This window comes from Solanum pennellii, chromosome 12 (genome assembly GCF_001406875.1).
Source record: "Solanum pennellii chromosome 12, SPENNV200".
NCBI classification, from domain to species: Eukaryota; Viridiplantae; Streptophyta; class Magnoliopsida; order Solanales; family Solanaceae; genus Solanum; species Solanum pennellii.
The window spans coordinates 6,182,597-6,208,346 of record NC_028648.1 but is presented as its reverse complement, the minus strand read 5'-3'; the positions used below and the strand labels follow the sequence as shown (position 1 = coordinate 6,208,346).

The 25,750-nt window shown below is 31.4% G+C and overlaps 3 protein-coding genes and 1 pseudogene across 3 annotated transcripts; 1 reads left to right on the top strand and 3 right to left on the bottom strand.

Moving 5' to 3' along the window:
- The first annotated feature begins 3,672 nt into the window (after window positions 1–3,672).
- On the top strand, window positions 3,673–7,869 carry LOC107006906 (nudix hydrolase 2-like). Its single transcript, XM_015205417.2, has 8 exons — window positions 3,673–3,840; window positions 3,936–4,001; window positions 4,659–4,796; window positions 5,225–5,302; window positions 5,616–5,666; window positions 5,789–5,823; window positions 6,888–6,996; window positions 7,631–7,869. The coding sequence occupies exons 1-8, from the start codon at window positions 3,673–3,675 to the stop codon at window positions 7,823–7,825; spliced, it is 840 nt and encodes a 279-aa protein (XP_015060903.1). The 3' UTR covers window positions 7,826–7,869.
- A 2,758-nt stretch (window positions 7,870–10,627) lies between these two features.
- Window positions 10,628–11,431, bottom strand: LOC107005245 (fasciclin-like arabinogalactan protein 1). The gene has a single exon (XM_015203784.2). It carries the CDS (start codon window positions 11,429–11,431, stop codon window positions 10,628–10,630), a length of 804 nt encoding a protein of 267 aa, XP_015059270.1.
- Window positions 11,432–16,865: 5,434 nt separating this feature from the next.
- On the bottom strand, window positions 16,866–17,741 carry LOC107007625 (protein TIC 20-v, chloroplastic). Its single transcript, XM_015206315.2, has one exon. The coding sequence runs from the start codon at window positions 17,665–17,667 to the stop codon at window positions 17,074–17,076; it is 594 nt and encodes a 197-aa protein (XP_015061801.1). The 5' UTR covers window positions 17,668–17,741; the 3' UTR covers window positions 16,866–17,073.
- Window positions 17,742–18,884: 1,143 nt separating this feature from the next.
- Window positions 18,885–19,637, bottom strand: LOC114075219 (annotated as a pseudogene).
- Window positions 19,638–25,750: the final 6,113 nt, after the last annotated feature.

The window sequence follows — 25,750 nt, the reverse complement described above, 5'->3', positions numbered from 1 at the left end:
CCCCACCCCCCTCTAAATCAATAATGATGTATATGAATCAGAACTTTTTTTCTGTTTACTCTTGTGTTATTAAGATTTCAGATTAGAAAAGTAATCCTTATATTGTGTTTAGAGTTTAGACCGTTTGTTTTCATGTTAAAATATATATGTTTATTAGATAATTACCAAGTTTTTAGTTTCTTAACCTCCCCATCTTTGAGTTCCTATTAATTCAATTTCAGTACAGTTAACAAGGGTACTATGACATTAATTATCCCATAATGATTGGATGGATTGTTAAAGATACTTTAGAAATTTGACTTGTAATTTTAGGGGTTCATGCTTGTAAAATAATACAGACTAGTTTCATATCATGTGCGTGTTGTTGTACTTGTATATCAAGTTATGTAATATATGATTTTGTATATAATATAAAATCTTTTAAAAATAAAGTTGAGTAAATAAATATAACGAAAGAAAGTTTCTACGAATAATCAATTTGGATCGTAGTCCTATTCGGTACATGTTTCTTATTATTACTATTTTGATTTATGAGGTACAAACATAAAATGAGATGCAGAGGCAGAAGGCTGTGTTGCCTCTGTGTGAATGTTTTAGGCATAATAGTCGATTTGATTCGCATGTATCTGGAAAATTATATATATAGGAGAGTGACGAGCGAGATGAGAGGAAGACGAGCGAGACTTGTAATTATATATGTATTGCAGATCCATGTGAGTTCTCTTGAATTTGGTTTTAACTACACCTAAGTTTGACTTCATGTATCTCGAGATGTATGAATCTGGATGCACAAAATCTTATAAGATTCGTAATATTGTAAATTAGAGTGTATCTAAGTAATTAGCTCCTAAACTAGTATTTTTACGTAAATTTTCCTTTTATATAATATATTCCGGAAATCATATTTACTTGTCAACTTATACTATTTTGGATAGCCCGGTAATACTTGTCCAATTTATAAATTAAATCAATGAATAATTTATCATTTTATGTCTAGTTTACCCTTGTTATCAAGTACTATTCATTTTGCAATATTTGGATGACATCTAATCAACAAGGGTGATATAGTAAATTATCCCTTTATTTATTATTTCTTAAAGAGTGTGTCAAATCAAACATTAACAAGTAAAGATGGACGAATGGAGTAGTATATACATACATTTATAAAGAATAAATTGATAAAAATATCTTTTACTTTCTAGAAATGAGTATTTTCTTAAGGAATGTGTGCCACTTAGGTCTCGTTTGTTTTTATTAAAATTAAAACGTTTGAATCAAAATGCATATTTGAATGATTAATTAAGATCTTGTATGTACATTCCATGATTAACACTATTTGTCTTTATAAATTTGTTTACATGTTTATGAGGTCTTTTTTGCATTTTAATCGAATAAAACTTTTACAATAAATTCTATCAATTCTTAAAAGGAAAAAAAAAAAAGCAAAAACAAAAAATTAAAAGTTTAAAGGAAATAATTTGAATAACTAATAAAGTTTGAGAATGAGAAGAGCTTGAATATATCTTTAAAGAAAAAAATATGAAGCATAACTTTTTTTTTTCAAAAATAAAGCGTCTTTAAAAAAGCCTAAATGAGAATAAGATTCTATCACAAATCTAATTCATTTAGACTATTAAAAGTATATGGATTTACTGTAACAGTGTGAACAAAAATTATAGTAACAGGAATAATTTTTTTATATAAAATAATTTTCATGCAACTACTATATTAGAGACTCTTAAAATAAACTTAAGAAGAACGTCTTCCCACGTAGAGTCAAAGCAAAATTTGGAGTTCGAGTCAATTTTCTTCTTCTTTGAAAATGTAATTAGTAAATTACTTTGACAAATTTTAAAGATTAATTTTTATTCTATACTATTTTTCTATGGATCTGTTATTAATTTGGACTTAGTAATCATAATATTTTTTTGGACCAACGAATAATGACCCTTGACTTGAAAATAGAAATTAAAAGTATAAGCAGCCAAACACACACAAATCTGCATGTCACATTAATTATTACTACTATTACTTTTGGCTGAAAATGAGTTTTAATTTTAAACAAATGAAAATGGGGTCTAATTTAAACTTTCTTGGGTTTCAAGAAAAATAGAAAATTTAATTTAAATGACTTTAAAAGTCGATATAGGTTTTAGGTTTGATTTGGGTTTTAATTTGAAAAGTAACAATATAAGACAAGGTTGAAATTTGAAAACATACATAAGGTAGTTTTTTTTTTTTAAAAATAAATTATTGTTCATCCATAAAAATAATACGTTTAAATTTATGAAAATAATTTAAGATTAATTATGTGAGTTAAATTGATATTGCAATGTAATGATATAGAAATAAATCCATAAAAGGAAAGATAAATGAATATAAAATAGTAATTGAATTGTTGTATTGAAATCCTGCACTTTTGAACCAAAAACTCGTATATTTTAAAATCTATGCATATTTTTAAAAAATTTAAGCTTTTTGGGCACATTCTAAATTTGTTAATATTTCTTCACCTATTAAGATAATGTGATTTCCCATTGATGATGAATTAGTAGGGTCGTAATACCATATAGTTGTACAAAAAAAATTGTAGGCCATTGGGGGCTTACCTAGAGATAGTCGAAGAGGTTCATCCAAACTTTCTCGGTAAAAAATTATACTATATATAAGACACTTTAAAGAATTTTTATGTCTATATTGATTTTGAACTTTATAAATGTAAGATTAGAGGTTGTTTTAGTGGTTAAGGTTATAACACTCACCTCAAGCAATGACATAGTTACATGGTTGTCAACGTGTCCAATTGGACAACCTTTCTAGGAAAAAAAATGTTGTATGTGTTGAAGAAGAAGGAAGCTGACGATTGAAACATATATGTCAAAGGAACAGGTCTAACGAAGGCGACTAGAGAGTTTATAGCACTGTTGTAGAATTAGAGTCACACTAGGATTAGACTACTCATGTTATTAGGATTATAGTACGACTAGGATTAGATTATGATTAGAATTATAATACAACTAAGATAAACTCGTTAGTCAGCTTCGTTGAACATGTTACATATTCCAATCTTTAGCTTCCTTCTTCATCAACACTTGTTGTAGACACGTCAGCCAACTGCGTTGGACCTGTTCGTTTGGTATGTTCCAATCATCAGCTTTCATCTTCTTCAACAGTATATATAAGTAAACTGATACACGAAATGATTAAATAACATAATTTGGACACCCTTAACTCAACAAGCAATAGTTAAGATGTTTGGATTAAAATAATGCTCACATGTTCAAATCTCACTAATTCTACTTTTCTTCAAGCCCCCCTAATCAAATTCCTGTATCCGCCACTGTAGGCCATTAACCTAACAACCTCATGTAAGGTGGCCCCCATCATCACGTATAACCTAGAAGAAGAAATCAACAAATTTGAGTTATGGTCTAAATGGACCCAAATACACGCCACCACACCAATTACACACTACTTTCTCCAAGGACCCTAATTAAAACTACTTGTCCCCATGCATCACTTTATATTATATATATATATTCACTACCTATCTACTTTCATTCATCACACATTCTTTTAATTCATAGCTTAATTACCTTGATTCATTTCTCAAATTCTATTAATTCATTCATTTAACCTAATTGATCATATAATTAATTAATATCCATCTTTATGGAGAAAATGTTGGTCCAAATCAATGGTGTTACTTATAAGATTCATGAGCTTCTTCCGGCGATTAACGATGAACATGGAGGTGTTATTCTAAAAGTTGAGACTCCAATGGAACCTAATGTCTTTCATTACATGCTTAAACATTCGATAACAGAGTGGAAGATGCAGGTATTAGTTACATAGAAATTATTTGTTAATTAATTTGTCTTAGTAAGTTATTAGTGTATATACTTAATAATTACTAATTTATTTTATTTTTGCAGGGAAAGAAGGGTGTATGGATTAAAATCCCTATTGAACTTGCAAATTTGGTTCAGATTGTAGTAAAGGTAATTAATTAATTTCTTCAGCATATATGTACTTAAAAAAAAAACTTTTTTTTTAATCATGGTGTTTGTTTTACGGGCCGGGTAAAGTTGGTTCCTCCAAAATAATCACAATAACAAAATTTACATGTAGCGGACAATTGAGTTGATGTTATTGCATTTCGAGTCTTTAACAACATTTATATAGAGTGCTAGTTATAATATATGCTCATATTTAATATTGCGGCTAAATACAATTATATTATTGTCATTGAATAGCTGATGCTAAATCCATTATTTATTATAATGGATGTGTTTTCATTGGTGATCAGTGGCGTAGCTACATGGTGGTAAGGGTATCCAATTGGACACCCTTCGTTGAAAAAAAATATACCGTATATACAAGTAAAATGATATACGAAATGATTAAATAACATAATTTGGACACTCTAATTAACACAACAAGCTATTGTAGCCCAAGGGCTTCAGATGCTTGGAATGCGATAGTAGTGCTCGCGTGTTTGAATTTCACTAATTCTACTTTTTGAGAAAAAGCTTTTGTTGTGCTATTTCTGGACATCCTATATGAAATTCTTGGTTCTGTCCCTGTTGGTGATTCAACACGTGTGCAACAATACTTTTTTTTAGCAAAAATTAAAATAAATTGTGAAATGTGAACAGGAAGGGTTTTGGTATCATCATGCAGAACCTGATTACTTGATGCTTGTGCATTGGATTGCTGATAGTGAGAGTACTATACCTGCAAATGCCTCACACAAAGTCAGCATTGGTGCTATTGTACTCAATCACAAAAGAGAGGTAATTTCAACTTGCTTCAATATGTTCTAATTTACGTGATACAGATATGCAGAGGCGAATTTAGAATTAAAATATTTCTGGTGCATTAATATAATTTTAATTTAACATTAGTGAAACTTACAATAGTTCTGACTGAGCCCGAACCCAGGTCACAAGGGTGGATTCTTTGGAAAGTGTCATTTTGTACTTTCCATGAGCGCACTGTAACTTATATTTAGTTTTTGTCAGTTTTTCAGTATATATATATATATATATATATATATATATATAAGTGATTTTTTTTCAAAATTAACGAATGCACATGCACCCTCACCCTCAGCTACGGGATAAATACAATTACTTTCTATTTGTATGCATAATTAGAAAACTATTTACACTAAGAAAAGTATATTATGGTCTATTATTAAAAAATAATTGTTGTTTTTCAGTTGCTTGTTGTTCAAGAGAATATTGGCAGATTAAAAGGAAGTGGTATCTGGAAGATCCCTACTGGTACTCTTGAGGAGGTATATTTGCTTTTTAATTGAATCTAGATAATTTTTACTTTATTCGTTCAATTCGTATAATTTATTTTGATCTGATATAATATTTAAGAAAAGAAAAAGAAATTTTAAATCTTTAATTTTAAATTAAAGATATGTCAAGTGTTTCAGAATGTTATTTAATCTCGTGATATTAAACATGTCACAAAGAAAATTATGACAAAAAATAAAGTCATCTTTGAAAAAAAATATAATTACAAAAAAAACGTCGATTATATTTTTTTATTTTTCATGTATAATATGTTGAGACGTTTTTCGATCTTTCATACATTTTCAGGGTGAGAGTATATTTGAAGGTGCAATAAGGGAGCTAAAAGAAGAAACAGGAGTAAGTATAAATACATTTATATAATTAATGAATTTTAATTATGTAGATGTATACATTATTATATTTTTCATGTTACTAATATGTGATTTGTTTATTTATTTTTCTCTTATATATAATTCCAGATTGACACAGAATTTATGGAAGTGCTTGCATTCAGGTAGGAAACTTTTGCCACAAGAATATTTTGAAAATTAAGGAGAAATAATATTTTGTCATGGCTAAGACTAAAAAGATTTAACTTTTCATATTTTAAGAAAAAGTCAAAAAGAATATTATTGAGTCATGATCAAATATTGAAATTTAATTGCTAACAAGTCAAAAATTTAAGATTCAATTAGTCAATGTCGACCTTTTATTAATTGTGTACACCAAAAAAAAAGAAGAAGAAATTTACTCCCTCGAACCATTTACTTATATCCTTACTAAGGACCCGTTTGGCCCAAGAATACTTTGAGAAAAAATTGGAAAAAGTGGTGTTTAAATATATTTGTCAAGTATTTCAAGTTGCGAAATATTGAAAAAAGTATATATATTTGAGCCAAATTTTAATATTTGAAAATTTAAAAAAAAAATCAAAATTAATTCCATCAATATTTGTTACTACCTCCTCCGAAAAAGTTAGAGTTCTAATTTGAGTGAAAATTTTTGAACAATTTGTGTTTAATGAGTTGTAATTATAAATGAACAATGACAAGTTTGAATATGCAATTACTGAATTGTCTTGCCTTTATTGTTATTTTGTTATTGTTGATTGTTATCAATTATATTATAAGGTTATTTTTAATGGAACATATCCACTATAAAATGATAATATAAATATGGACATTTTTAATAATTTCTAAAATCTATGAGTATAAATCATATTTTTTTGAAATAGTCCAATATTTATAAGAAAATTTGGAGCCAAAACACATTATGAAGCTTCGCTACAAACTTCACCCTAATATACTTTACCAAAAATATTTGAAAACGTGAGATCAAACGCTAGCTAAAGTAGTTCAAAATAATTGTCATGGAAACTTGTGCCGGCTAAATAGGAGACATTGAGAATGAGTTTGGAAGAAATCAAAATTAGAACAATTAATTAGCAATTGAATATTGTGATACAAAAAAATTCTTGACATAAATTTCAATAACTAAATATTAATCATGTGGTCAATTGTATGGGCTTTTTGAGTCTTGTTAATTAATTTATTTTTTCATGGAAAATCATTTATGCAGGCAAATACCCAAGTCATTTTTTAACAAGTCAGACTTATTCTTCCTTTGCATGATGCGTCCATTATCATTTCACATCCAAAAGCAAGACTTAGAAATTGAGGCCGCTCAGGTAATTATTAAAAATATAAGTAAAGAATTAAAAAAAATATCGGTAGAAAAAATCTCTATTTTACTTTTATAAGTATTGAGTAATGAATTTCGTATTTAATTATCATAAAATTATTTTTGAGTTTTCAGTTGTTTACTATTTTTATCCGAAATATCACTAATATTTAAATACAAAAAACGAACAATTGATATAATAGTTTATATACGAAATTTAACACACGCAGATAATTCAAAGGCATAATACATATATTGGACCCTAAACTTGGCTTCAAATTTTAACTTTGACCTCTAGCTTTCATAATGCACAAACAAGCACTTTAACTATCCAACTTTTAAATAAATAAACACATGAGTCCTACATGGCACAATACACGTAGGACACCACGTAGGACAAAAAATGACATGTAGGACATGTGTGTCTATTTGTTCAACTTTATACAAATTTAAGCGTCTACTTGTGCACACCCAAAATTGAAGGACATAAATGTGATTTGAAGCCAAGTTAAAGGGTATATTTATGTATTATGCCTAATTCAAATATGAAACTCAAAAAATTAAAATACTTTTAGATATGTTTTTTGACTGAATTTTTTTTTTAACTACATCATTAAATATATGTTTTTTTTTGTTTGCAGTGGATGGCATTTGAAGAATATGCTAATCAACCTTTAATTCAAAAAGATGGTCTTTCAAAGTACATTAGAGATTTATGTTTAGCAAAATCAGAAGGTGATTACCAAGGATTTACTCCAATGACAATAACATCATCAGTCATTGATGATCATATTAGTTCCCTTTATTTTCTTAAGGATGCTCTTCACCAGGATTAATAATTAATTACTTCTATTTTACCTAATTTGTTACAAGTACTAATTATTTGATTATTTATTTTTCAATTGCCTATACTCCAAAATAAAGTTTACGTTGTATCCAAAACAATTATTTATGTATGTATCTTTCCCTATACAATATACAATAAAGAATGTAATTTTTTTCATTCTTATTTTCAATTTACATGCGTCGTGTTTTATCTAGTCAATTTTCATTAAAATTAAAAGATAAGTTAGTACCTCTAAACTCTAGTACTGAATGAAAAAAAATAATAATATGAATTTGATTAATTTTTCTATTTCGATTTATGTGATAGTGTTATTTTAGTTAAAGCGGTTAACATAAATGCTTCATAGTGACTTAATCTTATTGGAGAATAATAATAAGCAAATGCTTTTATGAAAAAAGGTGGATGGCATCGTTTGCCTCTCTTTAAAGAAGGCAAAGATAAAAAGTAAGCTAAGCAAGTTGTTTGTTTGGCTTGCTAACAAATATTTCAATGAAAAAATTAGGGAAGTTGAAATTTTTTAGAGATTTAAAAAAAAAGAGTTAAAATTAAATGACCATTTTAGAGTGAGATAAAGCCTTCTAAAAAGTGCAAATTAATATTGAGTGGAAGTGTAGTGTACTTTTATTCCATTACAATCTATTAGCCTAATGAGTTGATCGTGATAAAAAAGATTATTGGTTTCACTTGAGTCGTTAGCGTAATGAAGAGAGATTGTGAGAAAAAAAATTTTTTTGAAAAATGAAAAATAAAATTAATGGAGGTCTTAATCTTAATCATTCAGATTTAGCTCATTAAATCGATTAATTTTAAGGTATGAATCTTAATCATTTAGATTCAGTTCATTAAATTCATTTATTTCTTTTTAAACAAACCTTTTCATGAATTTGAAAATCTGAGCACATCAGATCGGTAAGAGAGTCTTAATATTATTCAGATTTATTTAATTTCATGGTAAAGAATGACAAAAGTCTCACATCGGTGATTAATGAGATAGGTAGACTCTTTATAAAGCTTGTGAGTTAGGCCTAAGACCTAATTTAACATTTCATATGCACATTCAAATATTGAAAACAATTCAGTGTTAAGATATGGACACCACGTTATAATATTCTGATATGTATTCAGATCTAGACATTTAAATTTTAATACACATCTTAATATTCAGATGTTTATTCAATTTAGACATTTTAATTTTAATAGATACAACTAAGGCCTTAGAATCATAGAGCAAATGAAAGTATTACTCACATCTATCGTTAAGGTTATTGATCAGACCATCTCAAAGTAATTGTTAAATTATATGAATATTTTTTATCAAATTGTAATGGGAAAATACATAATTTATAAAGCTTTTTAGTATAGTTTTAAAATATTTAAATCTTAATTATGAAATATTTAATTGATTTAATTTAATTTAACCAAAAAAAATATTTAAATTTTGAGTAAAATAAATTACAGGGTGGAGAATGTTGAATCTCACTGGCAGATTGACGAAATTTGAAGGCAAGTTTTGGCAATTTTCGCGAACCAATTTTTAACTCTGATCTTAATTGAGTTTTTGAAAATGAATAGTTGGATGAGTTATTTTAATTTTGAGTAAAATGAACTAAAATCAAGTATAAATAATGTCATATGTCGTTCTATTTGGCTCGAAATTATATACTACTCAAAAAATTACGATAAAAATATATGCATACGTAAAATATAATTAAAATATATGCATACCATTTATGATACTCTCTTAATTTTATATTAATTAAATTATTGATATATTTTTCATTTTTTAATTAATTTAATTATTCAATTTTTTAAAATTTATTTTTAAAATATTCTTCCCATTTTATCTTTTATTAGTTAATATTGGTATTAATTATTAATTAATGTTTAGTTATTATAATTACAAATTTGATAAATCAGTAAGAATAAAAATAAAAAATTATAATAATTTTATATTTTAATCTTTTTTTTTTAAAAAAACGTAAAATATCTCAACAGTTCAATTAATATAAAACGAAAAAATAGTCATTAACCATACCACCTCTATTGTTATCCAATATTAAATGGTTACCCCCCTGCATCTCCCACCAGGTAATCTTTTTCCACCTCCCACTCCATTATTTAATGGACTAATAAAAGCATTCCCCAAACACATGATTCAACACTAGCACAATCTTTAGTTAAAATCTACAGATTCTCTTGTAGAGTCGAGATTTAGAATAAGGAGGTTTAAAATTTAAAAAATAAATATATAAAATAAATAAAACATATTTAATATGTGTTGTATCTATTTAAAAAATTATTTTATTTATAGACAAATAATATAATTTGTTATTGAAAATGATTCAGATGAATTTCTAACAATAAAGTGGCTACACCACCACAGATCTATAACCAACTTGCAAACTTAAATTTATTTATATAAAGTAATATATGATTTCGCGTCATAATATAAATTATCTGAATATAGTAATATTTTGATACGTTCTAGGTTTCTAATTCTTAAGAGTGAATTTAACTAGTCAAATAAAACTATAAGATTCGAATAAAAATTAGAAAATTGTAAAAATTTCTAAATTATGAATCACAAGCAAAAAAGTTTCTGTGATATAAAATCAAATCTCACTCTGACAGTAGATAATCAAAGAAACAACAAAACACTCAAAAAAAAAAACCTGTAAAAACAATCCTACTACAATTACAAAAGTTACAATTCAGAGCCATTTTATTTTGGCCAAACTTATTTCAGATCTAAAACATAACACCAAATCTAAAATAAAAATAAAAATAAAAATTACAGTAATAAATGGGCAAACCAAATGAACAAAACAGGGGTTACCATTGCTCCGCCGTTGAATCTAAACCCACCGTTCTTATCCGCCGTCGAAGCAGCAACTTTGCCTTTGCGACTAGCAACCGGAGAATCCGCCGGAGAAGCCGGCGCCGGTGGTGACTTGTGTTTCTTCCCGGCCGGTTTCGGAGACTCGGCATCTGCTTCAGGTGTCGGTGCTGGTGCTGGTGCAGGAGTTGGAGCTAATTTGAACAATTCGATTGGCTCTAAAACTTCATCAATCGAGAAAATCGCAACTGGCTCTTTATCAAATACAGTTCCAGTGATTTTCCCTGTAACTATTTTAGTCTTCAATGTCACATCCTGTCCGTCATTTTGAACAACGAAATCGTAGTTATTAGCTCCATCAGTAGCTAAAGTGTTCATCAAACCATTACTCGTTCTCAAACTCGACATCGATTGATAAACCGGAACTCCATGATATTCGAGAACTGATTGTTTTCCATCCGCTGTTAAATTTTTGAATTTAGGTGAAAACGATTTCATTGCATCGTCTGTTGGACAAAATATTGTTACACCTCCTTCTACATTGTCCTCGAATGTCTTCTCAGCTGGTGAAGCTGATAGTGTATCTGCAAAACTTTTACATCCATGAGCTGACATTAGAGATATGATACTGATTGCTGCAGCTGGTGCTTCTCCTTTTGCAGATAGCGACGGCTTGGTTTTACTGATCTGACTGTGACATGGCAGAATAGCGGCAAAGAGAATAATAATCAGAGTTGTTGCTGCTGATCGGAGCTTCATTTTTCTCCGGCAGAGGAAAATGGAAAACTGTGGTTTGTTGTTTAGTAAAAAGTAAGTGTGGCGGTGTGTGTGATTTCGCCGATGAGATCTGAAAAGAGCAGATATTATATTGAGCAGAATGGAAGGTGTAATTACAGATAAAGCCAGCCACACTGAGGGGTGGGGTATAGCTGAACTGGCAATCTGGTTATTCAGGTAAAAATCAGGTTTATGAATTCGGTAAAAATCATCGGAGGGTGATTGTTTCCTAATTTAGCACACATGACACATCTTTTGAGCTCAATGTCCATTTATATATGTATATGTATATTTTAGCAAATTAAATTAGCGTTTTGTCATAGATTTTTAATTTTTTTTGATAAATAATTTTTTGGTTAAATTTTATCATGTGTTGGCCATAATATTTTGAGAAATGTATTTAATCTTTGTAAGAAATATGATTTATACTCATAAATTTTAAAAAATTATCAAAACTAACTATAGGTTTGTATGATATGATGACTTTGTTACTCTAAGCTGATTGTTCATCATTTTTATCAACAATCATATCATCACTTTCATATTTGCTGATATTTCATTTGATGTTCACGTAGAAGATTATGTAAAACAATGCAAATAACTATTATAGAGAATGTTGTTGTAAAAGATAAAAGTTTGGCGTAGAATTTGAATTATTAAAAGTTTCTGAATAACGAGACTTGACCCAAATCCTAATTTTTTCTAGTATTTGAAAATTTTGGTTATTTGCCAAATATATTTCCCAAATAATGGTGAATTGTATGGACAAACATTATTTGCTAAATTTTTTTCTCAAATTTTACTTGAAAAATCTATGGCCAAAAGGTCCTAAGAATATTTTATTTTTTAATTATTTCAATTTGTATAATTCACTATTTATAACTAATTTTAAATCACAAATTTTAAAAATCTTTCTTTAATTCTTAAACTATATATTAAATTGAGACAAGCAAAATATTATATAATATTGTTGTTTATATATAAAAATAATAATAATAATAATAATAATAGTAGTAATAATAATAATTATTGTAACTTTGAGCTTATCATCTTTTAGGCTAAATTAGTGGCTTCATTACTCGCCCTTCGAGCTAGGAGGAAATGCATAAATATCTTATTTTGGTAGTTGTTTATACCTTAGTTTAAAATTTAATTTTTTATTCACATATAACATATGGAATTGAAGTTGATAAACTTTTTGTGTTTGAAATCGCAAATTTTACATGCACTTAAGATACATGAATTAAAGTGAAATTATTTTTGTTTTTTATTTCAGCTACATATGACTAAAGTTCAATCAATTTTTTCTAATTTCGACTATCAAAACATGTACGATGATAGCACCATTATCAACAAATTAACAATTTCATTTCGCCCATCTTCAAGCATCTTATTTTTTATTCACCTAATGAAAAAATATAAGACATGTTGGCCTCATTATCTTCTACAAATTGTTCCACTAATCTTCAAATGACTATCTATTTTCTTGACATTTATTCGTGGAAGAAATGCTACTACTATATAAAAGATGTTTTCTTCCTTGTGTTGGAATAGTAAAACAAGTAAGAAAAAAATTACAAGTAGTATGTTTTGTTTATATTGAGGTTAGTATAGTGAAGAGAGAGTTGGGAGAAAAAAAAAAATCTTTAACTAATTCACTACTATAAAGAGAGTAATTTTATATCGAAGGAAGGGGTTCTTTGGTGAAGTCTTGTACTCTTCAACTAATGTGGAGTTGTTTGTGGCACGCGACATTGCTGGACTATTGTATATTGGAGGGGACAAGTCGAGAGTTACACTGTTAAATCTGTATAGATTATGTCACAATGAATTCAAGTTTCTTTAAAGAGAACTAGATATTCACATCTCAGTTACAATACTTTTTATATTTTATCATTTTATTTTTTGAAATTATAATTTTGATTTAATTTGTGATATATGTTTATATCAACAAACCTAGCTATAACACTTGTATTTTATTCACTCAATTAGGAAGAGTACGTAAATGAGACCAAATATACTTTAAAATAAGTTACGCCCATCAGATTAAATTATAAGAAGATTTTGTCCGAATTGGAAGGTGTACCAATAATGAGTATTGAACATGAAATGTCCAACTAAATTAATATATATAATTTAATGTAATTGTTTTTCTTTATTTGTGTCACTTGTTTGGAATGAATGAAATATTTGACCATTATGAAATACTACCTTCGTCCCATTTTATGTATCAACTTTTGAATTTCAAGAGTTAAATAAGTCTATTTTTGACCGTAAATTTTTCATAAATTTATTAAACATTTTGAATTATCAATTATTTTGACTCATATTACTTTTTACGTAGTTTACAAATATATAAATTTCATTTCCAAAAAATTAAAGATTCCATGCACAAATTTCCGATCAAACTTAAAATATTTGACTCTCAAAACATAAAATGAGACCCTTCAAGGTAGCCCAGTGGTTTGATCTTGGGACTTCCATGTTGGAGACCTCAAGTTCGAAACCCCTTGCCAGAGAAAGCAAGGGGTTTTCCTTCTGGGTCGCGCTCGTCGCACCAGACTTGTCTAATGCGGATTTATACCTCTCCTATGTGGTTTGCGAGCTATTGCATAGGAGCGGAGTTTTACCCTGTGCGTACCCAAAAGAATAGCAACTGCAGATTTTCCTTACATAAAATGAGTCATATAAACTGAGTCTAAGGGAAATAATTACTTTCTCATCAAGAGTTTGTTTAAACAAGTAATAAAAAAGGTATCCAATGAACAAAACATGTGTTTCAGAGGCAGAACTGTTTCACTCTTAATCAGATGTATCAGATAAAAAAAATCTATTTAGGAAGTGCCATTTCCAAATAAACTTTACGATACGTGATTCGAATTTAATCACCACTTCAATGTAGGCTCCAAAGAAAAAAAAAATAGGAATAGAATGAAATGAGCATCTTATATATGCCCAAATAAGAGGAGAAAGAAAATAAAAGTTGTAGCTGTCAAGTATGTCCCAAGTAATATAATGCCACGTGATTCCACTGAGGCCTCTACCGACAGGGGAAGCCAAAGCTCCGTGGCTTGTGCTAGGTTTTGCGTGTCATGGTTATCGATTTTTTTGCAACTTTGTTATTAATTCCATCTTTGTTTATTACTACTATTATTTTCAATAATGGAATCTGTAAGCAATCATCCTGCCCTGCACCATTTGTCATCCCTAGAAACTTCAATTAGAAAACTTGATTCAACTTTTCATAGTCAGTCAAACCATGGTGAACTGATGTGGTATGACCATACTGGGGAAGTTGATATATCTAATGATGTAAGAAGAAATAGAAAAGTCTTTAAACGAACACAGTTCAGGTTTATATCACTTGACTGCACCAGACTTAGCATAAGATTAGAAATGTGTATCATAATCTGTATACAAATTCATATTATAAAGTATAATGTCAGGGAAATTTTTATCTTTGGCTTCCAGAGCAGTTTGACAATAAACATGTATTTCACCAAAAAGGAAGTTGAAGGTGAAGAATCTAAAGCAACATAGTGCAAGTCCTATGCATCCTTGCATTAAAAAATGAGATTGCAATGAGCTTTTCGGAAACAACCTTTCTACCACACACAAATTAGGAGTTAGGTCTGTGTACAATCTATCCTCCTCAAACCTCACTTACACTGGTATGTTGTTGTTGCTGTAGATTGCAGTGACCTTTACATGAAAAAATGGAGGTGTTCCATGTGCAGAGCTTTACACTCTGCTTTGTTGCTTGATTCTAAGTTGATCGGACTCAGGAGCGCGTGCCCGATACAGATGCAGATCCAGAGGTCGGATCCTCTATGATCAAAATTTTTAGATCCGGGAATACGGATCCATGTATGGATATGGGTGCGGAGATTCGTCTACAAATAATTCAAAGAACTAAAAATGAAGTTATAAAACCTAAATTATGAGATATTATGTGGAAAACTTGAGGAGAAAATCTTGATCGAGAGGAGAATCCTGAAAGGAGATAAAAGGAAAGGGAGTGACAATAGAAATTTATATATACAAGGTATTCCATTTTTCCTCAATTTCACCTTAGTTTTTGTTTCGTGCACAGAAATCATTGACCAAATCGGGTACATATCTCACACCCATTTGTTTCGTGCACAGAAATCATTGACCAAATCGGGTACATATCTCACACCCACGCCATGTCGACACCGGTGCGGTGCCAAAAGTAAAAGAGTCTGAGCAACTTAGGCTTCACTTTTACAAAGTCCGAACGCAACAACCTCATTTTAAATGTCATAAAAACCACATAGTTAATGTCAATGTAATACCTAAGAATAGATTTCAGAAAACATAATCGACATTTTTGTCATAATTTCATAATTCATGGTAGCAAAGAATGTCCACTAGCCAACCACTCAACTATTCAATCAGAAAATTGAAGATGGTGAAATCATGTCCATTGAAGGGACAAAAGGATATCCTACAAGTAAGGAGCAAATATTTGCCTTTTGGGTTTGAGTATCAACATCTAAAATATTTAACATCCCAACACATTTACCATCTAGGCACCAGCCAAAGGTGGATATGATGACCAGGTTTCCTAAATAAGCAAAAGATGCAGATTCATAAAACCTGCAGCTATTAAGAGAATCATTTCTTCCGTCCTAGTTTTAGCTTATTGTTTGTTCTGTCCAAGGGCAAACTACTTCTAAAATATACTATACAAGAAATGGAAGAGGCACTGGCAGAGAGGCATACTAGCATTTTACATAAAGAAGGTGTATACTAGATGCCAATACCTTTACGTAAATCATCTAAGTCTCTGTAATTAGCTCAAGCTCTAGGATGGGGTGGAGGACATTATCTGAATTATCTCAAAGAATAACATCAAACCTGATACCTGACTTCCGCGTATCTCTGCATGCTTGCCCTTTTCAAGATAATACAAAACGAGACCCTTATTTAAAATCATGATACAACTGGTATCTCTCTAACTGGCTACTAGGATCATGAATTTCTTCCTTAAACACCAACATACCGATGATGTAACATGTTACCTCATCCAAAAAACAAAAAAAAGAATGGTGATGTAACTAACATGTTACCTACAAATAGGGATTGAACTATCTTCATATCAAAAAATGATAGAACTTGTTGATAATATCACCACCTTTGTGGCACTCAATGGCAAGGCATCAAAGTCCATGAATCTGGAACGAAAACTACACAACACGAAAGTGCAAATCTATGCAGAGGCAATAAAATATTCTCTTTGCCTAAGTCGTAGTGGACAGAGTTACTTGGAACAATTCTAGTTAAGATATTCCATGAAATAGTTGAGGTGTATACCAAGACATTACGGTTGTCAAAAAAGAAATACCTCTATATATTTTTGTTAAGGCAGATACATAGAAAAAAAGTAGTTAACTTGACAAAAGAAACCAAAATGTTTCTAATTCCATTACAAGAATATACATATCCACGTTAAGAAACAGCAAAATGATATGCATGAACAAGGATCTAAAGAGCATAAACATTTACTTTCGGAACGAAATAGATATTAATTGTCAGCTAAAGCAAAACATAATTAAGTGTACAAAGAGGATGAAACCTCATAAACAAGTAAAATTACGAGTTCATAGCACTTGCCTATCAGCAGCTTCAGCAACAATAGGCAATCTAGGTAGCTGACCCAACAAGCAAGACGAAGTACCATAAACCAAAGATACCAAAAGAAACAAAAACACAGTACTATCAAAGCTCATCATCAAATCCAACCCAAACCCATCACTTGGATTGAAACTCCTCTCCAACAAATCAGGAAAAATGAGAAGCACATCAAGAACAATAGCTTGCATGGTGTTGAACCTGACATATCTACTAAAATTAGGATTTCTAACAACAATAAAGTAGAGTGTAAAGAAAACCAACAACCCATTAAGCGGAAAGCTCTTAAAAACCCTTATAGCTGGTACTAAAGGTTGAATAAGTGTTTGTATTGGAGCAAACTGTGTGATTACATATTTACCGTACTGAACACCATCAAAGAAAGGGTAGAAGTAAGTTATGGCGGAGATTAAACGATCTGGACCATCTACAGAGTCGTCGTTCTTAGATTGAGCTCGAATTGTTGGCCTTTTAGGATTTCTGAGTTTCGTTGAGGGTTTCAGTAGAAGAAATGGCGAGTGTTTGAGTGTAATGGTGGTGGATAAAAGATTGGTGATGGCCATTGTTGAGGATGGCCAAAGATATTTGTTTTGGTGGGAGAAAGAATGAAAAAGGGGAAATTGGATTAGGTCAGTAGTCAATTGAAAATCCTGATGGAATTGCGGGTCGGGCTACATTGATACCATTTGAATATCCATAATTCCATATCCATTTTGGAGGAAAAATATCTACAAGGCCAAATACATATGCAGGTCCCTAAAGTTGTTCGCGCTTTTTCCCCAGGTACTTTAACTAACCCAGATTCCTATTGAATCTTTCAACCCCCTATAATTTGATCCTTTTAAATATTCTTGGCTGATGTGGAGCCAATCGTGATCTCACGTCCTTCAAGCGCGTGCAGACGTTTTAAAAGCGCTGATGTGGATTTTGAACCACCCACCAACGATCTTCTTCCCCCTTTTAACCCTAATGTCTCATTCTTCCCTTATTTCTCCTCTTTTGTTTCTCTTCATCAGTATTTATCCTCTTTAGCTCATTATATTATATCTCTTTTTCATTGATTTCTTCTTAATCATCAAGTTCGAATGTCGAATTTATCTTCTTCATCAATTTTTTCTTCTTCAACTGCGAAAGTACTATGTCAATGTGGGAACATTGTGGAAATGAAGACCTCATGGACGCAATCCAATCCTGGACGTAGGTTCCTTTGTTGCAAAACTTCAAAGGTAAATCAAATTCACTTTTTTTTGTCCAATATAGTAAAGAATCACCTTATTTATAATTCAATTTTTTTCTTTAATTTTGTAGGCATGAGGTGGAAGTGGATATTTTCGATGGTATGATGATGAAATGCCTGCTCAAGCTAGGAGGGTGATATGGGGTTGGTTGAAAATAGTCAAAACATATGAATTGGAGAGGAATCGATCAAGAAAAGTATGGATGATATGCATTATCGTAGGGATGATATTGGCTACTTGGATTTGTGTAACAAAATGATCTTAGTTGGTTCATTTGTCTTCTATTAGATTCCTTCATAAAAGTAAGTATGGTAGATTGTAGTGTTCTTTATGGACAATTTTGATCGGTTTTTCTATTGTAAATGCCTTGTATTTTTATTGTAATGATTTAATTGAAGGAATGAAGGTAATTTGTGCCTCAAAAGCAGTAAAAATTGATCATTCACGCCATTAATTTGCTCTAGTGAGCTTCAAGTTTCAAAACAGTCAATACAAATTTCTGCTGCTAATTACACAACCAAAAAGTGATTTTTCTACATAAATTAGACATTCTTTGGTGCACTAGATGTTCCACGCTTGTTTTTCCTTGACTGAGTGATCCGTTGCAACTGTGAACCAGTGACATCATCTCCACCATTCCATTTGAGTCCTCGAGGCTTGTAACCAATATCAATATTTGTTGGAGATGCATCCTTATAAACTCTCGGATTGATAACTTTTTCTCCTGAAGTACCAGGCTGCATATAAATATCTTAAAATGAGACTTTATATAGTAGAGTAAGAAATGAACAAAATTATGTATACACTTACATTAAAGGTTTGACTGCCACTTGCATTTGTATAGATGCCAAATCCTATAGTCTTGGTCCTCTTTTGTCTTCCTGTTGATGTTGAAGCTTCCACAACCCTTGGTTGATCAGGTTACTGACTTGATACACCTCCAATGTCTCTACCAGTGCCTTTTTCAATTTCTCTGCCAGTGCAGTACCTCTCCCAGTGCCTTTACCAGTTCCTCTGTCAGTACCTCTCCCAGTACCTCTGCCTCTGTATATGCCTCTGCTTTTAGCAGGTTGTTGCTCTCTTCTAACAGCTGAAGAATCAAAACACATAGAACTGCCTTGATGATTGAATACTGGTGGCTTACTTGAGCTTGATGGTGTACTAAAAAGTGGTGGCTGACTTGAGCTTGATGGTTGGCTAAACAATGGTGGCTGGCTTGAGCTTGATGGTTGGCTAGACATTGGTGGTTGGCTTGAGCTTGGTTGCCTTTTTGGGTAGCCTCCAAGTTGTCCCATTCCAGCCTATTAATACAGTACTAATAATTGATTATTGTAAATAATTGAAGCTTATTGTAGATGTATTAGAAGAGAATAATAACTTACCAATGTTGGACAAGATTTTTTGTTGTGGCCTACTTGATGACACGGGGAATATGTCATTTTTACTCCTCTTTTGGACAACTTTTCATATTTTTTCCTAGGCTCATTCTTTGCCTTTCTTCTGCACTGTGGTGGCCTACCAGGCATGACTTTTGGTTGAGGAGGTTCAATCACTACACCACTAGTGTGAGGCCACATTTTCATATTTGGTATTGGCTGTAGAAAATGGTTATAAGCCTTCAAAAAAGTCTCTTTCCTATACCAATGTACCACTTCATGTTCAGGTTCTATGCCTTTGTGCTGATATGCAAGCACAACATGTTGACATGGTATGCCCCTCAATTGCCATGTTCTACATGTACATGTCTTCTTCCTTATATCAACAATATGTTTGTACTAACCATCTAAGATTTCATACCCAATATCACCATTGAATCTAACTTCACAAAATCTAGCAAGATCTTTGTTCTCTTCAAGTACTAGTCTAGCCATAGGAGAGATATCTGAGACCCAAGTTTCAGCAAATTGTCTCATTGCAACATTTCTGTCCATTATCTTGTGCCTAATCTCCTCTAACATAGTTATGATAGCCTTATGTCTAGTAACTAGTATCCAAGAATTAAAAGTTTCACACATATTGTTTTCAACAATGTCACACTTAGAATGCTCTTTAAAATATGCTTTGCACCAAGTAGTTTTTTCATAATGCAACAAGTCCTCACAAATTTTATTACCTAATTTGTTGAGTTTATCCATCTCATCTTCAAATTTCACTTCAAAACTTGACTTAGAACATCTCCAGAACTATTTCCTTCTTTCTTCACCACTCCATAATTGATGCCAGTTGGACCAGATATGTCTAGCACACCTTCTCTGCTCACTTTTGGGTAGCAACTCACATAAAGCTGGTAAAAGGTTCTATGTAAACAGTTGTAGCACAAACATTAAAAAGTATTAGCAACACAAGAAAATAAAAAATAAAAGAACAAGATACAATACAAAAACCATCTAACCTTCTGCATATCTGACATAACAGTCAGTCCATGTCCTATGCCTAAGTTCAGATATTCTATCAAGTACTTGAGAAAAAAACTGCAACTATGTTTTGTCTCTGTGTCAACAACAACCCATGCGATTGGAAACATCTGTTGATTTCCATTTCTACCAACAGCAACCAACAATTCTCCCTTGCAAGATTCCTTCAAAAAACATCCATCAAAACTAATAATTTTTCTGCATCCTTCTAACCAACCCCTCTTCAATGCATCAAAGCAAACATAGAAGTAAACAAATAAAGTTTTTCCTGGCTGAGACTCTCTATCTGTCCTCACTCAACAGGAAGTACCAGGATTAGTATGTTTAATCATGTCTGCATAATCACACAATCTTGAAAATTCCATCTTCCAATCACCTAAGAAATTCCTTGATAATCTTGGATCTCAGATTGAGTAGGTTTTTTCTTTTTCACTTTGTTTCTCCTTTCATTTCTAAGAGATCTTAATTCTTCATCAACCTCAGAGTCATCCACATCAGGAATAGCATCCTCTTGAGAGTCGTCACTACTTTTTTCATTTGATTCTGTCCATTCCACATCTAAATCTGATATATCCCCTGGCTCAACTTCCATAATAACATTTTCAGATTCAGCCTCATGATTCAACCCTTCACTTGCAGTCACATTTATATCTTCAAAGTCTTCTTCAACGACAGACCCACAAAACAAACCCGTTGTGACCATTTCTACATCATCCACCACATACTTCACATAAAGGTCTAAAAAGTCACCATCTTTTAGGTCTTTGATGAGATTTACTAAAGTGAAATCAGTATTCACCTCAATAAAGCCATTTTTTGTGGGGTCTTTAACACAGAACCCACCAACAGTAATATACCCCAATTGTTTAGTGTAAAAAAATAACTCGATTATTGAGAAGTGTTCCTTGTCGATATCAATTATTGAATTTGTATATCTGCATATAATTGAATCGTAAATAATTGAATCGAGTTAAAATATTTGTACTTGTATATTCAATAAAGCGAGAGAGAAAGACAAAAGAGAACAGAACAAGGGAGGATTTGTATTTATATGATTATAAGTGTATAGGGCGGAGAAATTATGTATTTGTATTTTAATATCTTGTCTTTCTCGCTTTATGCAAACACAAATTATACATTTGTGTTTATATGAAGTGAGAGAGATTGACAGAAGAGAAGAGAGAGAGAGAGAGAGACTAGGCAGGGAGAGGAGAGAGGAAAGACTGGAAAAAAGAGTAACGAGTGAGATCACAGAGAGAGGAGAGGTGAGAGAGAGAGAGAGAGACAGGAGAGAAAACGTAATTATATATAGAAGTAAGTTTCGAATTGTAATTAATGCAAATATAACTATGTTAGCTAATTAACTAGTATACGTTTGCTTAACCACGTAATTTCCCCTAAATTTTTTTATGTTATTATGGAAAAACTACATAAATGGACCATAAATTTCAAAATAATTACATGTTCACACCTCAATCCAAAGTAATTCAAGAAATATTCATTCTCTTAAAAAAGTCACAACTCATACTCCTCATTCATTAAAGTTGATAATTTCCGCTTAACTAATTCTAAATTCGTATTATATATTGTATCGATTTCATTGACTAATGATCAATTTCTGAACAAGAAAACTTAATGATACCATAAAAAATATCATTATCTAATCAATATACATTATGGTGGGGGGTGGGGGGTGGGGGTATAGTAAGATTTTTTAAAAAACATTATAAAAATATTTTTAAAATAAAAACTTATGGGGGAGAAGGTGGTGGACTGTCGTAAGAAAAGTGTTTTAATTTTTTTTAAAATCAAAATTGTGGGATCATGATACTTTAATTTTTAACTAATACTAATAATTTATTTGTTTTTTGTCAAGTTGAAATAATTTAACCATTTGGTTGTCAGGTGATAAAAATTGTATTACATATAATTGAATTGTGTTTCTCAAACGAATGAGAAAGGGACAGAACTTTCATCGAGCAATGAGTGTCAAGCGGCACCCCTTGTCAGGTGATAAAAATTGTATTACATATAATTGAATTGTGTTTCTCAAACTAACGAGAAAGGGACAGAACTTTCATCGAGCAATGAGTGTCAAACTAATGAGAAAGGGACAGAACTTTCATCGAGCAATGAGTGTCAAGCGGCACCCCTTCACCTATTTATCTATACATATGTCAAAATTAGAGTCGTCAAAACGGGCTTAACCTATGGGGCCGGCCCAACCCAACCCATTATTAGGATAGGTTTGGGATAGATTTTTTCAAGCTCATTTAAAACTAGGGCTTATAAGCTCGACTTATATAAGCCCTTGGCCCTTGAGGCTTGATTGGCGCAGGATCGGGTTCGGCCCACAGGCTAAGACTTTTTGTTAGGTTATTAGCATTTTAGTATTAATATTTAACATATTAAATTGCTTTATTTTGGAGTTATAAGAATGACCATTGGTAGGCATTTTAAACTACCAATTTAATTATGCTATTCATCTTTGACTTGGTAGCCATGTAATGCCATCACTTTATTTCATTCTTAATTCCTCCATTACTCTTTGTAACCTATGTAACTCCTATTGTAACCTATGTAACCTATGTAACTCATATTGTAACCTATGTAACCTATGTAACTCCTATTGTAACCTATGAAACTCCTAAGGCCATTATCTTCACTATTTACTACCTCCATTATCTTCCTATTCATTGCTAGGAAGACTTCTTGTAGTATAAATAGTGGTGGTCTTCATTTGGTTTTAGATACACACAAAACACAAGAGAAAACAAAGAGTGAAAGAGTTGGCCTAAAAGAGAGTTCTTATTAGTTGAAGGGAGGTGTTCTTTTTTGTGGAGCTTTGGACTCAACTCTTGTCCAGAGTTGTTGAGTTATACTTTGTGAAGGCTGTTGTATCCTGGAGGGGACAAGTCAAAGAGGACTACTGCTGGACCGGTGAAAACATTTGCTGCAGTGGGCTTGAATCTCCTTAAAGAGAGCGAGATATCCGCGCCTCAGCCTGAAGAGATTACTTTCTTCATTTTATTTTCAATTGTAATCTTGCAATTTTATTATCTTGTAAGTTTTTTCACTAACAATTTTAAGGAGATTCAAAGATGGCTACAATTGAAAAAACCGCGGATGTCAAGATGGGAGATCTTAACAAGCCATTTCGGTTCAATGGTAACCATTTCAAGAGATGGAAGGGTAAAGTACTTTTCTACTTAAGTCTTCTCAATGTTTCTTATGTATTAACTGAGAAGAATCCAAATAAAGAAGACATCACCACTATGAATGATGATGAAACTATTTCTCATCTAGAGAAAGTGGAAAAGTACGATGGTGATTCCTATAAGTGTCGGTATTATCTTCTTAATTGTCTATCTGATAATTTTTATGATTATTATGATAGAACTTACTCTAGTGCAAAGAAAATTTGGAAGGCATTGCAGAGTAAGTATGATACCGAAGAGGCTGGAGCGAAAAAATATGCAGCTAGTAGATTTTTTCGTTTCCAAATGGTGGACAACAAATCAGTGGTAGATCAAGCTCAAGACTTCATCATGATTGTTGGAGAGCTTAGGTCCGAAGAGGTTAAAATTGGAGATAACCTTATTGTTTGTGGCATAGTGGATAAACTTCCACCTTCTTGGAAGGAATTTCAAAAAACTATGCGCCACAAACAAAAGGAAACCTCTCTTGAAAGCTTGATAATGAAAATCCGCATGGAAGAAGAAGCAAGAGGCCAAGATGCACTTTTACAAACAGAAGAGAACAACATCACATCGAAGGTAAATTTAATTACTTCGAATAATGCTACTCCTGAAACTCACAAAAATACTTCTTTAAAGCCTAAGAAGAAAAAATTCAAGAAAAATAATGGTAGACCTCCCAAGAAAAATAATGGTGAAAATCACCAAGCACAAAATCAACAAGTTCAAGAAAAGGGACCATGCTTTGTTTGTGGCAAGAGTGGGCATATTGCTCGATTTTGCAGATTCCGGAAACGTGGTCCTAACCCTCAGGCAAACGTTACCGAAGAACCTTTTGTGGCGGTGATTACCGACATAAACATGGTTGAGAATGTTGATGGATGGTGGGCTGATTCTGGTGCAAACCATCATGTCTGTTATGACAAAGACTGATTTAAAAAATATACTCATTTTGAGGAGCTTAAAACCATCATGCTTGGTGATGCTCACACTACTCAAGTGCTTGGAAAGGGAGATGTTGAATTGTGTTTTACTTCTGGAAGGATATTAACATTGAAAGATGTACTTTATACTCCTTCTATGAGAAAAAAATTTGATGTCTAGTTTTCTTCTTAATAAAGCAGGCTTTAAACAGATTATTGAATCCGATCAATATGTAATAGTGAAGAAAGGTATTTTTGTGGGGAAGGGGTATGCATGTGATGGGATGTTTAAGTTGAATGTTGAAATGAATTCTGTTTATATGCTTTCTTCTACTAATTTTTGACATGCTCATTTGTGTCATATTAATGATCGTTATGTTGGAATCATGAGTAGTTTAGGATTAATCCCAATGGTTAAAAAGAATTTTGAANCCTCTAACTTTGAAAGAAGCATTATCTTCACATGATTCTATTTTTTGGAAAGAGGCTGTAAATGATGAAATGGAATCTCTAATTTCTAATAAAACTTGGAAATTAGTTGATTTACCACCGGGCTGTAAAACAATTGGTTGCAAATGGGTCTTAAGGAAAAAGTTAAAACCGGATGGTTCTATTGATNACATATGTTTACTTGATGAAAAATAAAAGTGATGCTTTTTAAAATTTCAAATCTCAATGAGGTTGAAAATCAGTTTGGAAGAAAAATAAAAAGAATTAGAAGTGATAGAGACCGTGAATATGAATCAAATGAATTTAATTCTTTTGTTAGATCATTGGGAATAATTCATGAAACTACTCCTCCTTACTCTCCTTCGTCTAATGGAGTAGCAGAAAGGAAAAATAGAACTTTGGTTGAATTGACTAATGTCATGCT